Raw genomic sequence first — 20,254 nt, 5'->3', positions numbered from 1 at the left:
GATGTGCTGGCCAGTGAGTGGCCACTCAGAGGTGACTATTAAAGAGCGGAGGACATTGTCCTTCTTCACATATTTTACACTCAAGCAGTGAATGAGCGCGATGCACACGACTCTTCATTCAAGTGGGAATGGCAGTGTTGAGGGGTCAGATGCACATCAGTATAGAGAACACGACTCTTCATTCAAGTGGGAATGACCGTGTTGAAGGGTCAGATGCACATCAGTATAGAGAACACGACTCTTCATTCAAGTGGGAATGACCGTGTTGAAGGGTCAGATGCACGTCAGTATAGAATCATATGAAGCACTTTAAAGCACGTGTGCACTGTGGGGGAGCTGTGGACACAAGCCACATATAGCAGCTTTAACACATCACATTTGCACCCATGCTGTATTCTCTCAGTACTTGTGCACTGTGGGGGAGCTGTGGACACAAGCCACATGTATCAGCTTTAACACATCACATTTGCACCCATGCTGTATTCGTATTCTCTCAGTAGAAGAAGCCCTGCTTCTGCGTAGGCCTGGATTCTTGGCTGCTTTCTATCATTTTAAATTAAACTGGCAGTAGACACACACACACACACACACACACACACACACACACACACACACACACACACACACACACGGGCTTGCATGAGAGGTTTTATGAAACAGGTTCTGTATTCTGTTCTAGTCCCAAAGGATGCTAGTGTAATATTGTGAAAACATCATTGCCAAAGTTATCTCACTACATAACACGTTCACTGATCAGGGCTGTAATCTGAGTACTTGAAGCAATACAATGCAGTCATAATAATGTTGTGCCAACTACATGCATTTCTATGTATTATATTTACAGGTGTATTTATTAACACTTATTTATACTGGACCTTTGCATTGTCATTTATGTAATAAAGATATTTTCTCAGGACACTGCATTGTCAGTACATTTTTGACACGGTATAGACCTTAGACATACATATCTATGGTATAGACCTTAGACATACATACAGTATATATCTATGGTTTAGAATAGATCATGTATATCTATGGTATAGAACCCATTACAAAAGCAAAAGTGGTCACTTGTGTTGACTGAGGCTGCTGTGGTCACTTGTGTTGACTGAGGCTGCTGTGGTCACTTGTGTTGACTGAGGCTGCTGTGGTCATTTGTGTTGACTGAGGCTGCTGTGGTCATCTGTGTTGACTGAGGCTGCTGTGGTCATCTGTGTTGACTGAGGCTGCTGTGGTCACTTGTGTTGACTGAGGCTGCTGTGGTCATTTGTGTTGACTGAGGCTGCTGTGGTCATCTGTGTTGACTGAGGCTGCTGTGGTCATCTGTGTTGACTGAGGCTGCTGTGGTCACTTGTGTTGACTGAGGCCGGTAGTCAGTTGCTGGTGAATACCACCTCAGTATTCTCATGCTGGACAGCCACTGGACCAATGTGAAATAACAATAATGAACACATGGCAGAGTGGCTGAAGGTTTCCCCCCCCTCGTCCACTCCGAGCGGCCGCGCTAAGAAAGGAGGACTTGTGCGGGACAGAGCGCTCTGTTGGGGCGCTGAGCGGGACCGTGCCAGTCGCTACGGCAACACCGCAGCATGGCGCCGCTCCACTCCTCCTGCCCGCACTACAAGCACGCTTAACAACATGGAGGTGCAATCCAACACCTCAGTCTCTCCAACACGTATTGCGTGCAAATATTGTCATTAATGTGTTGTTTGGTCCATGTCTATGTCTTGTCCTTTAAGCCCTTAATGTTCTTTGAATGCCTGCTGCACACCAAATTTCCTTTCTTAAAGGATAAATAAAGTAAACTTGACTTGACTTGACTTGACGTCTGTTTTGGACAGGACACTAGAGCATTAGAACGGTATTTGAGGATAGACAGATGAGGGACGTTCTTGACCAATGCAGCTTAGGTGATGACATCATTTGTGAATTGTGTGTTGAACAAAGGCCATATTATATTATCAAGGCCCTCCTCAGTCATGTGACCCGTGACCATACAGATGAGCAGTTGACAGGAGCAGCACACAGGTCTTGCTCAGAGCTCAAACCGTTAATGCTCTCAAACACACATCATAGGAACTAGCATGCTCTCAAACACACATCATAGGATCTAGCCAATGACGACCAACAATCTGTTATGCTCGGGGGGTTCCTGTTGACTTCATGGATTATGTGAGGAGAATGAGTGACTGAACAGCAGATTCATTGAACTAACACTGAGAAGGAAACCATCACAAAATAGTCCACCTTCATATGAATGGAAATCACAAGACAACAACTTCAGGTAAAGCATTTTATGGTGTTGTGTCATTGCATAGCACAGTGTTTTTCTTAATTGCAATGTTGCAATACAGTCAGTTCCTGTGTATTAGCCATATTGTGTATAAGCATCATATATAAAAGAAACAAAACCATATTAATGCCATATCAACTGTCCCCATAATTGACCCCATAGCTGAAGAAATTTTGCAAAATCAATGTATAAGCTGCGGCTAATAGTCAGAAAATTACGGTATTGCAATAAATGTTGGGATGAAAATCTACATTGGAAATAGTAAGTAGCTAAACTTGATGAGGATATTTCCATTTCTCTTTGTCTCTGAAAGACTGGCCACAGGTCATGATTGATAAACGTAACGTATTGTCTGGCAGCTAGTTATGTGTGTGTTACTGTACAGTACTGTAGGTCTGTATTTGCTGATTTTTTGAGGCTGTGCTGTGCTGTGTGTGTGTGTGTGTGTGTGTGTGTGTGTGTGTGTGTGTGTGTGTGTGTGTGTGTGTGTGTGTGTGTGTGTGTGTGTGTGTGTGTGTGTGTGTGTGTGTGTGTGTGTGTGTGTGTGTGTGTGTGTGTGTGTGTGTGTGTGTGTGTGGATGTCCATTGTTTATTTCATGAGAGCTCTGTCAGTTTAGCAGTGATGTCATGTTGAGTTGTGGCAGGAGGAGACTCAGCGCTTCTCTAGAGAGAGCTGTGGGTCTGTGTGTGGCATGACTCAGCACTTCTCTAGAGAGAGCTGTGGGTCTGTGTGTGGCATGACTCAGCGCTTCTCTAGAGAGAGCTGTGGGTCTGTGTGTGGCATGACTCAGCACTTCTCTAGAGAGAGCTGTGGGTCTGTGTGTGGCATGACTCAGCACTTCTCTAGAGAGAGCTGTGGGTCTGTGTGTGGCATGACTCAGCATGACTCAGCACTTCTCTAGAGAGAGCTGTGGGTCTGTGTGTGGCATGACTCAGCACTTCTCTAGAGAGCTGTGGGTCTGTGTGTGACATGACTCAGCATGACTCAGCACTTCTCTAGAGAGAGCTGTGGGTCTGTGTGTGGCATGACTCAGCACTTCTCTAGAGAGAGCTGTGTGTCTGTGTGTGGCATGACTCAGCACTTCTCTAGAGAGAGCTGTGGGTCTGTGTGTGGCATGACTCAGCACTTCTCTAGAGAGCTGTGGGTCTGTGTGTGGCATGACTCAGCACTTCTCAAGAGAGAGCTTTTGGGTCTGTGTGTGAAAGTAGGTAACAATGAGGATTCCTTTTGGGGGAATGGAGTTCTGCATCTTGTATTAATTAATACACATTTAAATCTGTGGAATAGGCCCAATATAAAAGTGTAAACGGTTATGAGGGGTAAATAAGAATAAAGAGAATATTAAAATATAAATAGAATATATATATATTTATTAGAATAAATAATAGAACAAACACCCATTCCTACAGCATGAGCGATATCAACATCCTTCCTTAAAAGCAACCTCAGATAGCGCATCACACACACACAGAATGCATGCCATGCCTGTTGAGAGTGTGTCGCTGGTGTTGCGTAATGAAAGTAAGTGAGCAGCAGTGCACCTGTGCTGGACCGCACCTGTGAGCTGTGCGTAATGTACACCTGTGCTGGACCGCACCTGTGAGCTGTGCTGGACCGCACCTGTGAGCTGTGCGTAATGTACACCTGTGCTGGACCGCACCTGTGAGCTGTGCTGGACCGCACCTGTGAGCTGTGCGTAATGTACACCTGTGGTGGACCGGGCCACCTGTTCTGGAGAGGGGCGTCTGGACTGGACTCAGCATGGCATCAGTCTCTCCACTGGACATGGGGAGGTAGCTGCTGCATCTGTAGGGGTCAGCAGAGAGGGTTGATAAAGGCCCTTTCCGAAACCAGCCCCTAAACCCTAGTCCTACACACTTCCACTTCGTTTGCGCGTTCACGCGAGGGTCCGCCACATTAAGTATCATCCGAAACGAATTTTGAGTCGAGTGAAGTGCCTAGGGAGAGGGGCTACCACGCCTCCAGGAGCAAGTCAGCATCGATGCTGTCTTGAAACGCAGGTGCAACCGTTTTCAAGTGTTCGTGCAGCTCGCGTATCTCCCTGCCAGTTGTTTTTTGGTCCGTATGACAGCATTTACAGACAAAAGCGTGATTTAAGCTACATTGTAACAACTCATGTTTAGTTTGATACTCAGTAAAATGTGCAAGATCGTACAGAAGTAGGCTGTAATATTTAAACACATGTGCAGGTCGCATTTACAGCACTTTTATAATTTGATGTTAAATAAAGCATAAAATGCAACTCCTCACTCATAGTAACGAAAGGAGAGAAGAGGGATGTATATCCTAATACACAGGGGTGTCCAGAACATCTTAATTGGCGATTTAATATATATTGCCTTCATAATTTCTATGAAAACGAATATGACGTCAACTTCCTTCTCCATTCAAGCGCATCCGAAATGTAGCGCTGTTTTAACCCCCTAACCCTTCAAATGCGAGTGTTCTCCGCACCCACGAGTGGACTTGAAAAATAAGTTCACTCGCTAACCGAGTCGAAGTGAGTAGGGATCCGTTTCGGAAAGGGCCAAAGTGACACGGTTCATACGAGGGTCATTTCCTGTATCTGAGGAAGTGACACGGTTCATACGAGGGTCATTTCCTGTATCTGAGGAAGTGATACGGCTCAGAAGAGAGAAGTGACACGGCTCATAAGAGGGTCATTTCCTGTATCTGAGGAAGTGACACGGCTCATAAGAGGGTCATTTCCTGTATCCGTTAGGAGTCAGGAAGTAGCTTACAGTAGGTACTATGTAGGTCCTAACTCCAAAAATGAATAATTCATTCCGTGTCTGAAAGAATGTTTCATTGGCATCACAAACAACGACAATACAATAGTACACATTATATTGATCTAATCTGATTGCTTATTCAGAGAAAAGTTGTTTAACGTAATGGACACGTTCAGAGCCATATAGATACATAGGGTTAGGATTAGGGTATATATCTCTATGGCTCTTGACATGCCTATTTAGGAGTTCAGAACTACACGCAATTTTGCTTCATGATTCTTCATGGTAGCTAGACTCTAGTCTCTGGGGTCATCTTGGTAGCTAGACTTTAGTCTCTGGGGGTCATCATGGTAGCTAGACTTTAGTCTCTGGGGTCATCATGGTAGCTAGACTCTAGTCTCTGGGGTCATCATGGTAGCTAGACTCTAGTCTCTGGGCTCATCATGGTAGACTCTAGTCTCTGGGGGTCATCATGGTAGCTAGACTCTAGTCTCTGGGGGTCATCATGGTAGCTAGACTCTAGTCTCTGGGGGTCATCATGGTAGCTAGACTCTAGTCTCTGGGGGTCATCATGGTAGCTAGACTCTAGTCTCTGGGGGTCATCATGGTAGACTCTAGTCTCTGGGGGTCATCATGGTAGCTAGACTCTAGTCTCTGGGGGTCATCATGGTAGCTAGACTCTAGTCTCTGGGCTCATCATGGTAGCTAGACTCTAGTCTCTGGGCTCATCATGGGGAGGCAGCTGCTGGGTCTCTGGTGCTGTGGGGGCTGAATGATACGTCTGCGGCCCCCCTCTCAGCGGGGCCAAGACAGGCTCACATCCCCATCCGCTCTTGACCCCAGCCGTGGACACACACGCCAAGGGACACTTAGCCAAATAGAGACACCATTGTTGCTATCTTTGGGGGAGCAGAGAGATGTGTGTGTGTGTGTTTGTGTGTGTGTGTGTGTGTGTGTGTCCAGAGAGGAGGGACTACTCTCATTCTTTACTCTTGCTGTGTGTGGTGCATTGTAAACCATGGTACCGTTTCACCCCATGGCCTGATGTCATTGACAGTAAGAGCAGGGCAGGGGAGCCAGTGAGAGTCTGTGCATATGTCCGCGCTCGTCTAGCGCGCCAACAGACGCCTGATCTTTGTCATGAGCGCGGTGACGTGATGCCAGGCGGAACACGGTGGTGAATCAGCCGTTCTGTCAGCAGCTCCAGCGTGATAGCAACATAACGCCTCCCATCTGGCTACAGCCTGAGTCCCAGAGCTCTCCAACCTTCAAAAGAACACAAACCAATCTGAATGTGAATCACAGCTGTATAAACTAATCTGAATGTGAATCACAGCTGTATAAACCAATCTGAATGTGAATCACAGCTGGACTAGCCAATCTGAATGTGAATCACAGCTGGACTAGCCAATCTGAATGTGAATCACAGCTGTATAAACCAATCTGAATGTGAATCTCAGCTGTATAAACCAATCTGAATGTGAATCACAGCTGGACTAGCCAATCTGAACGTGAATCACAGCTGGACTAGCCAATCTGAATGTGAATCTCAGCTGTATAAACCAATCTGAATGTGAATCACAGCTGGACTAGCCAATCTGAACGTGAATCTCAGCGAGCCCATGACTCCATGACTCCATGAGCGACTCCATGAGCTGTGCATTCCTTATTGCCCCCTCAGGTCAGCAGTGTCCGGCTAGCGCTGTGATGGCCATTGTCTCCCACGGCAACATCCTCTCCTGAGTCCTCTCGAGGCCTGAGAACAAGTCCATCTGGAAAAAGAGTCGGTGTGTAGAGATGTGAGCCAGAGCACAGCACCTTTTTGACACTCTAGTGTGTGTGTGTGTGTGTGTGTGTGTGTGTGTGTGTGTGTGTGTGTGTGTGTGTGTGTGTGTATGTATGTGTCTTCCAGAATAGCGAAGACACACACACACGTACACATCCCAGTAAAATGAACTTTCCTTTTGCCATCATCTGTACAATGCCATGAGCGATCAGATCGGCCCAGATCTTTATCAGACTGCATTCTGTAGCGATGGCTCATCCTGCTCATGCACACAAACAGTTGATTTAATGTCTAGTCATGATCATGGGGTTTAATGGCCTCTGTGATCAAGCAGAGCAACAGTCCCCTCTTTCATTGCTGGAGTGCTTCATTTTTTCAAATCTAAACAATGCAGCCCACACATTGATGTCATAATCCAAAAGAATGTGAATATTTGGCCAAGTAGCCTATGGGTGGGCATGGCTCTGGGTGGGCATATCTGCCCGCCGCAGTTTTAATGAATGAACACAGTGAACATTAAAATAGCCTTCTGTAAAAGAAAGAAAAAAGTTTTCTTTATTTTAATGTGTTTTGCCAGAAGAATAAAATCCCATTAAGGTGTAGCTTGCTTACATTCATAAAGTGAGTGAAATGGAGGAAAGCATAAGATGGACTGTAGGACAGGCAAAGGTGTGGTGGTGGTAGTGTTGGGGGGAGGAGGAGGGGGGGGGGGGTCTGGGGGCGCACATTATTCACAATTATTCACGGGCTGAGTGGAAGGCTGGCAGTCGACAGACGCAGACGGGACGTTTCTAGTGTTCAAGGAGACTAATGTTTTACTGTCCTGGACAGCCTAGCCTACTCTGGAATATCTGCTCTGCACTTCTGCATTTTTTATTTCTCATTGGGGACGACAAATCTTCCCAAAGCCACTGGCATACAGGAGTATTAAAACTGGTTTATTGGATTTCCTTGATGACCAATTAAAGATCAAGCATGTCACAGGGCCATCCCAAGGTACTGTAAACAAGCTTAATGTCTGTGGTTCGTTTCTGCATTTTCAAGTGGCTGTAGTTTTAATGAGACTTTGGGTGCGTTCGTGAACTGGCACTCCGTACGCTCCCAGCACACTCGTTCATAAATTTGGAGCGTGGATTGATTAATCGTGTCACGCTCTCGGAGCGTCCAAAGCGTGCCAAATTGGATTTACGAACGCAGGACATTTAAATACGTGTTCCATCGTTAAAACCTTTTTTTCAGCCCTGCTTTTCTTCTACAGTACATACAATATTGACATATAGCAGGTGTTAGTCTGTAAAATTAGATTTTGTTTATCTCATACCAGTTGATATTTTTTGTTTCAAGTTGGGATTGGATATAGTCTTGTGATCGTCACGTCGACCATGTCCCAATGCTGAATGCGTCAGTGAATAGGCTACAGGTGTACTGAAGTCACTCATTCCACTTCATTAAAAGTATTCTGCTGTAAAATTCTTGAAAACAGTACAGAAGGGCGATTTATGATCTACATGGATGTTTTTGCTCAACATATTAAAGTATTATCTTTCAATTCACCCTCGATTTAGGCCAATGGTGGAAGCCTGTGGTTTAATGCTATAGCATCTATGCTGAATAACAGTGTGTTGGTTTATTATGGTGTAATTGAGGTACATTTGTTTTTGTTATTGGATGACATTTAGTATTTGCTCAATTAGATATTCTAAATTTAAGTTATGGAAGGAGATTATTATACTAACTCATTAATTAAATGCCTATTGGTGTAAATTAGAGAGATTACCTATGTAGACTATTATTATTATTATTATTATTATTAAGGTTTATTTAGGTAGGGACAGATACAAAAAAACATAGACAAGCTTGAACAGTCATCTGATGCATATGCATCATAGTGTTTTTAAGCTGAAGCTAATTCACAACACTTGTCCCTAGAAGGGCTTTCGGTTAAAAAAGAAAAATACAGATTACAGATTGAACTCAGCAGAATGCACAGGGAGAATACAGGAGCCCCAGACAGTGGCTCCTCAGTGCTGGGTCCAGTGGAGTGTGTGTGTCCAGCTGGCTGAGTGTGTCTCTGGACGGTGCAGGCGTGAGCTGGAGCCGGAGGTGAGCGTCCAGCCGGTGGCTACTGCCTCATTGTGTGGGCGCACCGCGCAGTATGGCCTTAACAAAGGAGCTAGGAGAGAGCCTGCCCCATTATATTACAGGCCTGATGGTAGCTACACTACACTACACAAAGCACTGTACTGCCCCATTATAGTGCAGGCCTGATGCTAGCTACACTACACTACACAAAGCACTTCTGCTCCATTATAGCACAGGCCTGATGCTAGCTACGCTACACTACACAAAGCACTTGTGTTCCATTATAGCACAGGCCTGATGCTAGCTACACTACACTACACAAAGCACTTGTACTGCTCCATTATAGCACAGGCCTGATGCTAGCTACACTACACTACACAAAGCACTTGTGTTCCATTATAGCACAGGCCTGATGCTAGCCACACTACACTACACAAAGCACTTGCGCTCCATTGTAGCACAGGCCTGATGCTAGCTACACTACACTACACAAAGCACTTGTACTGCTCCATTATAGCACAGGCCTGATGCTAGCTACACTACACTACACAAAGCACTTGTACTGCTCCATTATAGCACAGGCCTGATGCTAGCTACGCTACACTACACTACACTACACAAAGCACTTGTACTGCTCCATTATAGCACAGGCCTGATGCTAGCTACACTACACTACACAAAGCACGGGGGAGCGTACCTATGTTCCCCGGGTCCTATGTTCCCCGGGTCCTATGTTCCCCACTTTGTATGGGACCGGGGAACATAGGACCCTTTTAAAAAAAAAGGGTCCTATGTTCCCCACTGTTCCCAAAAAGGGTCCTATGTTCCCCTCTTAGTATGGGACTGGGGAACATAGAAACCTTTTTCAAAAAAAGGGTCCTATGTTCCCCAGGAGACCGGGGGAACATAGGACCCTTTTTTTAAAAAAAGGTCCTATGTTCCCCGGTCCCATACAAAGGGGGGAACATAGGACCCTTTTTTTGAAAAAAGGTCCTATGTTCCCCAGTCTATTATTATGACCGCCACACAGCGAAGCGGTGGGTAGGTCAGGTTTAGTCAGATTTGGGGGGGGGGGTTTTCACATGCGCAATTTTCCGTCAAGAAGTCCCGGGCCACTGAAAGACCGGGGTGCATGAAACCTGGTGCGCATGTAGACCCACAAGCATAGCATGGAACCATTGTTTTTCGTTTTGATCCGTCGCCAACTCAACTGGACCCCCGTAAGGAGGGTAGAATGAAGAATATATCGTAAATAAATAAATGTTTTCCTTGAAACACAGGGGGCATAGTGACTCCTATGTTAAATTCCCATAGAAGCAGAAAGATTTTTGATATGTTTTTATTTTTAAAGGCCAGTTATTTCCAGGATACTATGCATCCTGATAAGTTTTACTTTGCCTTTGGAATCAAAATAGCCCCACATCACCACATACCCTTCACCATACCCAGAGATTGGCATGGTGTTTTTTTTCAGTTAGCCTAGGCCTATTAGCCTGTTTGATTTGCATTAAGCTCAATGAGTTATGTGGTGATGTGGGGCTATTTTGATTCCAAAGGCAAAGGGAAACTTGATCCATGAAATAACTGGCCTTTAAAAATTAAAACATATGTAAAATCTTCCTGCTTCTATGGGAATTTAACATAGGAGTCAAATACTTATGCCCCTGTGTTTTAAGGAAAACATTTATTTATCTATTTATGATACATTCTTCATTCACAAAGAAAATGTATGTCCTTAAAGGTTGGATTTGTACTCATTTGTTTAATTAAGGCATTAAGATACATTTTGAAAAGGGTATTTCATATACCTCTTTTTAGTCAACTTTAGCATGGGGTCAAATACTTATTCTCCCCACTGTATACATGTACATGTATGTGTGTGTGTGTGTGTGTGTGTGTGTGTGTGTGTGTGCCTGCATGTGTGTGCATGTATCTTTATGTGTTTATGCGTGCGTGTGCATAGTGTACAGTCGCTAAATGTACACATATTAATTTATTGTATGGTCCCTCAATTACACAAAACTTGGCATACATCCAAAGATACCTGCAATTACAATGCCTCAATTTTGCTTTTTCATTTTTAACTAGGTGGCTCTATACATGAAATGAGTGGTTATGGGATGGGTTGATATGGTCCTTTAAGACCAACATACAAAAAAAGTTGGTCCAACAAGTTTCGTGCACCCCGGTCCCGGGAATCCTTGACTGACAATTGCGCATGGAAAAAAAAAAAAAAAAAATCTGACTAAACCTGCGCTGTAGGGCGGTCGTGATAATTTTACCAACAAAAATAGCACAAACAATGCACAGTTAAAGTATTAGCCTAATTGAATTTAATTTCCCCTTGGGGATCAATAAAGTATCTATCTATCTATCTATCTATCTAATACTCACTTACTCTGCCTCACAGGAGAGTCTTTCACCTACCACTCACAAAACATTTTACAATCAAAGAGGGATGCAGTGGGTGAGACTGGTAAAGTTCAGTTTCTCACAGCGGGGAACATAGAACCCTTTTTCAAAAAAAGGGTCCTATGTTCCCCGGGAGACCTGGGGAACATAGGACCCTTTTTCAGAGAAAGGGTCCTATGATCCCCTGTATGTATTGCAACCGGGGAACATAGGACCCTTTTGGGGAAAAATGGGGAACATAGGACCCTTTTTCTGAAAAAGGGTCCTATGTTCCCCGAGCGGGGAACATAGGACCTGGGGAACATAGGACCCGGGGAACATAGGGATGACCCCGTAGCGCAGGCCTGATGCTAGCTACACTACACTACACAAAGCACTTGCGCTCCATTGTAGCACAGGCCTGATGCTAGCTACACTACACTACACAAAGCACTTGCGCTCCATTATAGCACAGGCCTGATGCTAGCTACACTACACTACACAAAGCACTTGCGCTCCATTGTAGCACAGGCCTGATGCTAGCTGGGAATCACCACTCAAAGCACTTGTACTCGTTGGCTTGTTCATGGCTCATGGCTCATGAGTCCCTAATCTGGCTCAGCACTGTTTGTGTCTGAGGACGGTGCTCGACTCTTTTGATGACGTGAGGACGTTTGACTCTTTTGATGATGTGAGGATGGTGCTCGACTCTTTTGATGACGTGAGGACGGTGCTCGACTCTTTTGATGACGTGAGGACGGTGCTCGACTCTTTTGATGACGTGAGGACGGTGCTCGACTCTTTTGATGACGTGAGGACGGTGCTCGACTCTTTTGATGATGTTAGGATGGTGCTCTGCACTGTTTGTGTCTGAGGACGGTGCTCAACTCTTTTGATGACGTGAGGACGGTGCTCGACTCTTTTGATGATGTTAGGATGGTGCTCTGCACTGTTTGTGTCTGAGGACGGTGCTCAACTCTTTTGATGACGTGAGGACGGTGCTCGACTCTTTTGATGATGTTAGGATGGTGCTCTGCACTGTTTGTGTCTGAGGACGGTGCTCAACTCTTTTGATGACGTGAGGACGGTGCTCGACTCTTTTGATGATGTTAGGATGGTGCTCTGCACTGTTTGTGTCTGAGGACGGTGCTCAACTCTTTTGATGACGTGAGGACGGTGCTCGACTCTTTTGATGATGTTAGGATGGTGCTCTGCACTGTTTGTGTCTGAGGACGGTGCTCAACTCTTTTGATGATGTGAGGACGGTGCTCGACTCTTTTGATGACGTGAGGACGGTCGACTCTTTTGATGATGTGAAATGAGAGCAGCAGCTGACAGCAGAACTCTGATGTCTGTGTTTCTGCGCTGCGTTTGCTGGTAGAGCTGTTGATCAGTTCAGGAGAGCTGGAAGGCGATCTGCGCGGAGATGGGGAGTCAGGACCGGGAGCTGGTGGCGCTGGTCATCAGGTTCGCCATCTTGCTGCTCACCAGGCCCTGTCTGCTGGCCATGGAGATACCACAGGATGGTGAGTTATGTTGCCATAGTAACTATTGCTTCAACAACCAGTGAGAATGGAAAATCCAGCCAGGGCCTCCAAGCTATCATTTTCTCTACATTGCTTCCTATTAACCTAAACAACTATGTCATAACCATTTCCCCAGTCAAGCAGCCCCCCACCATCATCAAGCAGTCGGTGAAGGATCACATTGTGGAGCCCAGTGATCCCATCATCATTGAGTGTGAAGCAACAGGAAACCCTCAGCCTGTGTAAGCCCTCCCTCTCACTGTTGCATTCTCTCTTGTATGTACGTATGTATGTATGTATGTATGTATGTACTGTATGTGTGTGTATGTATGTATGTATGTATGTGTATGTATGTATGTATGTACAGTATGTATGTATGTGTGTATGTATGTACGTATATGTGTATGTGTGTATGTATGTATGTATCTATGCAAAAAACTTAACCACTGTGAAGTGTGAACATGACAAACAAGATGGAGGAATCCCCAGTTGATGCAGTGCTGCAAGATGGAGGGCTCCCCAGTTGATGTAGTGGTGCAAGATGGAGGGCTCCCCAGTTGATGTAGTGGTGCAAGATCATGTGTGTCTGTACTGCCCCCTACAGGTTCACCTGGACACGCAATGGGAAGTACCTGAACGTGGCGAGAGACTCACAAGTGTCCATGCGGAGGTGGTCAGGAACGCTGGAGATCTTCTTCTACGGTCGGCCCGGCGACTACGAGGGGGAGTACCAGTGCACCGCCACTAACGAGTTCGGCTCCGCCATCTCCAACAAGATCAACCTGAGGGTCTCCAGTAAGCACCAGCAGCACGGCTTCTGCACGTCACCCTCTTTAGTGCGGCCTGCTGTAGAAACTCTAGTTAATAATGAACCTCTTCAGTGCGGCCTGCTGGAGAAACTCTAGATAGATAGATAGATAGATAGATAGATAGATAGATAGATAGATACATTATTGATCCCCAAGGGGAAATTCAAGAAGTTACCGTAACGAAGGCATTTTCTGTGTCCCTGATGTCCCCTGGGGAGTTGTTTCAGTGTTAATGTACGTGCACAGACACACATTGCCCCCATGCTATGAGTGATGCAGGATCAGCATCATAACGTCCCTGCGCTGTGAGTGACCGCTGCTCTCTCTGTGTCCACGGCAGAGGCGCGCTCGTGGCCCAAGGAGCACCTGGAGCCCATGACGGTGTTCGTGGGCGAGTCACTGGTGCTGCCCTGCAACCCCCCCCCAGGACCCCCCGAGCCTGCTACCTACTGGGTCAACAGCTGTGAGAACACACACACACACACACACACACACACACACACACACACACACACACACACACATACACCACACACACACACACACACCCCACACACACACATACACCACACACACACACACACATACACCACACACACACACACACACACACACACACACACATACACCACACACACACACACACCCCACACACACACACACACACACACACACACACACACACACCACACACACACACACACCCGAGAACACACACATGTTAAGACACTTCTCCTCTTCTTCCCGTGTGTCCCACCCCAGCTATGGTGCCGATCCGCCAGAGTCGCCGGGTGTCCAAGGCGGAGAACGGGGACCTGTACTTTGCGTACGTGCTCCCTGAGGACGCGTCCACAGACTACTGCTGCACGGCGCGCTTCCCCCACACCTACACCATCCACCAGAAGAGCGCCGTCATCCTCCAGGTGCTCACAGGTGAGTGTGTGTGTGTGTGTGTGTGTGTGTGTGTGTGTGTGCGCGCTTCCCCCACACCTACACCATCCACCAGAAGAGCGCCGTCATCCTCCAGGTGCTCACAGGTGAGTGTGTGTGTGTGTGTGTGTGTGTGTGTGTGTGTGTGTGTGTGTGTGTGTGTGTGTGTGTGTGTGTGTGTGTGCGCGCTTCCCGCACACCTACACCATCCACCAGAAGAGTGCCGTCGTCCTCCAGGTGCTCACAGGTGAGCTCTGCTGCAGCCCGCGAGGAGAGGACGCACGCACGGCGCCATCTTGCCTTCTTCACCAGCTAATGCAGACGTGTTGCTGTCTCTGCTCATGTTCCCTGATATCAGCCATGTCCACTCTTATTGGAGAGGAGCTACACCTTGATATCAGCCATGTCCACTCTTATTGGAGAGGAGCTATTTAGAGAACACCTTGATATCAGCCATGTCCACTCTTATTGGAGAGGAGCTATTTAGAGAACACCTTGATATCAGCCATGTCCACTCTTATTGGAGAGGAGCTATTTAGAGAACACCTTGATATCAGCCATGTCCACTCTTACTGGAGAGGAGCTATTTAGCTTTGCTTACCATTAAAACTTTTGTTTTGAGTGTACTTGACTGAAAGGTGTCTATAACAAATGGGTTAGGGTTAGGGTTAGGGTTAGGGTTATGGGTTAGTCACTGATTTAGTTGGCAGGTGTTATACTTGGTCAGTATTGACACTGGAGTATATTTCATTTTGGTTACTTTTGCTCACTACCTTGTAATACTAAAGTGGACTAATATATTTTCATGCAAATATGTCATTAACAGCACTAGTTATCAAACTACCTATTAAACGAAGTTGACATCGCTCTGTTTGGTTGAACTAATTGATGTTACTGTTTTGATTGGCAACTTGTTGTTTTGTTACAGAATATGTACTCCTAAAATGCCCCACTAAGGTTCCTCTAAAACCATACTGACTGAGTGGTGAGTCTGGCCCACAGTATTTCCTCACCAACTTCCTTTCCTTCTCTTGGTTTAACAGCATTTCACTTTCATGTGACTCACCTGATCTTCTACTTGCTTTCCCTAACCTGTTGATCACTACGGCTAGTTCTTTCCCTAACCTGTTTATCGCTAAGGCTAGTTCTTTGTAATGTTACGCTCTGAGGGGCTTGATGAATTGACTGGAGACAGCGTGCAGCAGCGGGCTGTTTTGGGGCTCTAATCCTCTGTACCCTGATTTCCCTGTAGTGCGCAGGCCATCTGAAAGAGCTCCTGCCTTCATGTATCCCCCGAAGAAGGCCACGTCTAGAGTCACACTCGTAGGGGAAGAACTGGTGCTGGAGTGCTTTGCCACGGGAGTGTAAGTCACCAATTAAAATGAAATGAAATTAAATTAAATCATTGCATTTTAGTATATCACCGATTAAAGTTAAATTAAATTATTAAATTGTAGTGTAAGTCACCAATTAAAATTAAATTAAATTAAGTCATTACATTTTAGTGTATGTCGCCAATTAAAGTTAAATTAAATTATAACATTGTAGTGAAAGTCAACAATTAAAATTAAATTACATTACATTATTAAATCATAGCGTATGTCACCAATTGAAATTAAATTGAATTATTAAATTAAAGTGTAAGCCACGAAAAGTGTGCGAAAACCTTTTTCCTATTCAACATTCAACATGGGCAAATGAATAAAACCTTTTTCCTATTCATGAACAACATGGGCAAATGAATAAAAGAAAACCGTATGGTCGCTAGTCAGTAAAATTCTTATTGCATATTTTATCGGCATGCCCCCCTGAGCACAACTCCTCCCCCTGAGCCCAACTCCTCCCCCTGTCATTAAGTGGTGTTTAATGAGCCCAACTCGACCCCCCAACTCCCCCTGTCATTAAGTGGTGTTTAATGAGCCCAACTCGACCCCCCAACTCCTCCCCCTGTGATTAAGTGGTGTTTAATGAGCCCAACTCCTCCCCCTGAGCCCAACTCCTCCCCCTGTGATTAAGTGGTGTTTAATGAGCCCAACTCCTCCCCCTGAGCCCAACTCCTCCCCCTGTCATTAAGTGGTGTTTAATGAGCCCAACTCGAGCCCCCAACTCCTCCCCCTGTCATTAAGTGGTGTTTAACGAGCCCAACTCTTGCAGTCCTCCCCCTGTGATCACGTGGTGTGTCGTTAAGTGGTGTTTAATGAGCCCAACTTGACCCCCCAACTCCCCCTGTCATTAAGTGGTGTTTAACGAGCCCAACTCGACCCCCCAACTCCCCCTGTCATTAAGTGGTGTTTATTGAGCTCAACTCGACCCCCCAACTCCCCCTGTGATTAAGTGGTGTTTAATGAGCCCAACTCTCGCAGTCCTCCCCCTGTGATGCAGTCCTCCCCCTGTGATTAAGTGGTGTTTAACGAGCCCAACTCTTGCAGTCCTCCCCCTGTGATTAAGTGGACCAAAGACTGGGACCAGATGTCCCTGGAGGGCAAAAGGCTGGAGAGCTTCAACAAGAGGCTTCGCATCCTGTCCGTGTCCCTGGACGACGGGGGAGAGTACACCTGCACAGCCTCCAACAAGATGGGCTACGTGGAGCGCACCATCTCCGTCAGTGTCAAAGGTCAGATGTAGGGGGAGGAGCTTCTGCTGGAACTTCTCACATTATTTAGCTGACGTAGTCCACTAACTTCACATTATTTAGCTGACGTAGTCCACTATCTTCACATTATTTAGCTGACGTAGTCCACTATCTTCACATTATTTAGCTGACGTAGTCCACTAACTTCACATTATTTAGCTGACGTAGTCCACTATCTTCACATTATTTAGCTGACTTAGTCCACTAACTTCACATTATTTAGCTGACGTAGTCCACTATCTTCACATTATTTAGCTGACTTAGTCCACTAACTTCACACATTACTTTAATGATGTAGTTCAGTAACTTCTCACATTATTTTCTCACCTTTTACTTTGAAACTGCAGCGGCTCCCTACTGGTTGGAGAAGCCGAAGAACCTAATTCTGTCCCGAGACGTCAACGGCAAGATGGCGTGCCAGGCGGATGGGGTGCCACGACCCACGGTGCAGTGGCTGGTGAACGGAGTGCCAATTGAAGGTAAACTGCTGTGAAAGCAGCTGGACAACATTCATTGAGTGAGGCATTGCTTGCACCCATACTACCACAGTCAAAGCATTCATTCTGTTCACATAAGTATACACATGATGGTTTGCATTTGATCAGAATCAGCATTAAGTTCTCTTGCTAGCCATGTAAGAATATATACACCCACAGTCACATGATGTACCTCTAGTTATTGTGAATATATACACCCACAGTCACATGATGTACCTCTAGTTATTGTGAATATATACACCCACAGTCACATGATGTACCTCTAGTTATTGTGAGGTTGTGAATATGAGCCTCACAGCAGTTTTTGGCTTATTGTAGACCCTACCCTACACACTGGGTGTGGGTTTATGACTAACTGTCCCTTCTGTTCCGCTATAGAGGTCGATAGGATCCCAAGCAGACAAGTGTCTGGAGAGACTCTGAACTTCCGCGGTGTGACCGAGGAGACCACCGCTGTGTATCAGTGCAACATGTCCAACCCCTACGGCTACCTGCTGGCCAACGCCTTCGTCAGCGTCATGGGTAAGATTGGCCTGGGACTTGCCTGGTTAAGATTGGCCTGGGTGCACCTACACCAACCTGTTAGCGTCATGGGTAAGATTGGCTTGAGATTGGCTTGGGACTAGCCTGGGTAAGATTGGCCTGGGTGCACCTACACCAACCTGTTAGCGTCATGGGTAAGATTGGCTTGGGACTAGCCTGGGTAAGATTGGCCTGGGTGCACCTACACCAACCTGTTAGCGTCATGGGTAAGATTGGCTTGGGACTAGCCTGGGTGAGATTGGCCTGGGTGCACCTACACCAATCTGTTAGCGTCATGGGTATGATTGGCCTGGGTGGACCTACACCAACCTGTTTAGAATCTTTAGTGTCATGGGTAAGATTGGCCTGGGTGGACCTACACCAACCTGTTTAGAATCTTTAGTGTCATGGGTAAGATTAGTCTGGGTGGACCTACACCAATCTGTTTAGAATCTTTAGTGTCATGGGTTAGAGTGGCCGCCTGGTGTACCCAAACCAAACCTGTTCAGAATCGTTCATTTGCTCTGCAGGATTGTTTGGAGACCTTAACATAGATCTCTGAAGTTTACCTACAAAAAGGAAAACTCCTCATATGGTCAAAGATGGCAGTTTTGAGTCCTTTTTATTGGAGAAATTCAACCAATCGCAACTGCTTATGTGGCATGGGGTGGGCATAATTTGATGGCTGAAGGAGGAGTACAGGAGTAAAGTTAGCTGCACTGCTCAACACAACCACTGGCTGATGGCGTCAGCGTTAGATGACATGAATGTGTATTTTCTTTGGAATTGAGTAAAACCTGTATTTACAAGAGAGATGTGTTTGATGCACTTCTGAAAAACGTTGGTAAGAGTTTAATGTGTTTAAAGTTTGGTAAGAGTTTAATGTGTTTAAAGTTTGGTAAGAGTTTAATGTGTTTAAAGTTTGGTAAGAGTTTAATGTGTTTAAAGTTTAATTCACCGCTGGTTATGCCCCCTTGGACATGGGAGGTGAGTGACAGGTCCCCGTACCAATCCCCAGACCCATTCTCACATCTCTAGTATTAGCCCGGCTAAGGCAAGGTAGTCAGGCTAGGGACAGTGCAAACGAGTCAAGCAACACAACTTCAGAGGGCGACTGGCACAGTGGTTCATTGCCATGGTGACCTGGTGGTGAGTCTCAACAGCCCGGCGGCCATTTGCATGAACACAATCAGAGTGGTCAGCGTGGGCTGCAGGAGCCAAACAGGACGCCCTGAATACAAACACAAGTTTCATAAAGCCACTCATCTAGCAAAACTGAAGGAGAGATTCATTCATGCCTGAAACACACACACACACACACACACACGTGCATGCACACACAAGCACACACACACGCATGCACATACACAAATATGTACAGATGTGTGCGCTCAAACTTATTTCTATTGAAATAAAAGACAAGATCCTTGTTTTCCAGTGACTCCAAGCACATGCTGATACTTCCGACTGAGTATACCTATCCTTATGCTAAAGTGTCTGTCCTCTCCAGATGCTGATACTTATGACTTCTCATGCTTATGGTACTGATATCCTTATGCTGATACCTAGTGCTATACCTATCCTTATGCTGAAGTGTCTGTGTCCTCTCCAGACCAGCGGGCTCGTATTCTGGGTCCACGAGATCAGGCGATGAAGGTCATCGAGGGCAGGAAGACGCTGCTGGACTGCCCTTACTTTGGGGCACCAGCACCTGAGCTGCGCTGGTAAACATGCCTTTGGCTCTAGCATGCCCCTCCTCCTCTATATCATGCCCCTCCTCCTCTATATCATGCCCCTCCTCCTCCTCTATATCCTGCCCCTCCTCCTCTATATCATGCCCCTCCTCCTCTATATCATGCCTCTCCTCCTCCTCTATATCATGCCCCTCCTCCTCTATATCATGCCTCTCCTCCTCCTCTATATCATGCCCCTCCTCCTCCTCTATATCATGCCTCTCCTCCTCCTCTATATCATGCCCCTCCTCCTCCTCCTCTATATCCTGCCCCTCCTCCTCTATATCATGCCCCTTCTC

General features: G+C 46.1%; 1 protein-coding gene across 2 annotated transcripts in view; it reads left to right on the top strand.

Moving 5' to 3' along the window:
* Positions 1–2,186: 2,186 nt before the first annotated feature.
* The window catches only part of LOC134088055 (neurofascin-like), a 36,610-nt gene continuing 18,542 nt past the window's right edge, over positions 2,187–20,254 (top strand). Inside the window, exons 1-12 of one of the 2 annotated variants that reach the window (XM_062541956.1) lie at positions 2,260–2,284; positions 6,729–6,834; positions 12,688–12,832; positions 12,969–13,074; positions 13,437–13,627; positions 13,982–14,104; positions 14,404–14,574; positions 15,824–15,935; positions 17,001–17,185; positions 17,551–17,682; positions 18,079–18,222; positions 19,835–19,946. In XM_062541956.1, coding sequence (XP_062397940.1) covers positions 12,733–12,832; positions 12,969–13,074; positions 13,437–13,627; positions 13,982–14,104; positions 14,404–14,574; positions 15,824–15,935; positions 17,001–17,185; positions 17,551–17,682; positions 18,079–18,222; positions 19,835–19,946 — 1,376 coding nt within the window. In that variant the 5' untranslated portion in view covers positions 2,260–2,284; positions 6,729–6,834; positions 12,688–12,732. Of the gene's footprint in view, positions 2,285–6,728; positions 6,835–12,687; positions 12,833–12,968; positions 13,075–13,436; positions 13,628–13,981; positions 14,105–14,403; positions 14,575–15,823; positions 15,936–17,000; positions 17,186–17,550; positions 17,683–18,078; positions 18,223–19,834; positions 19,947–20,254 lie in introns of both variants that reach the window. The other variant, XM_062541955.1, reaches the window with a different exon arrangement.

This window comes from Sardina pilchardus, chromosome 7 (genome assembly GCF_963854185.1).
Source record: "Sardina pilchardus chromosome 7, fSarPil1.1, whole genome shotgun sequence".
In the NCBI taxonomy this organism is placed as follows: Eukaryota; Metazoa; Chordata; class Actinopteri; order Clupeiformes; family Clupeidae; genus Sardina; species Sardina pilchardus.
This window is presented reverse-complemented; position numbering and strand designations above follow the sequence as displayed.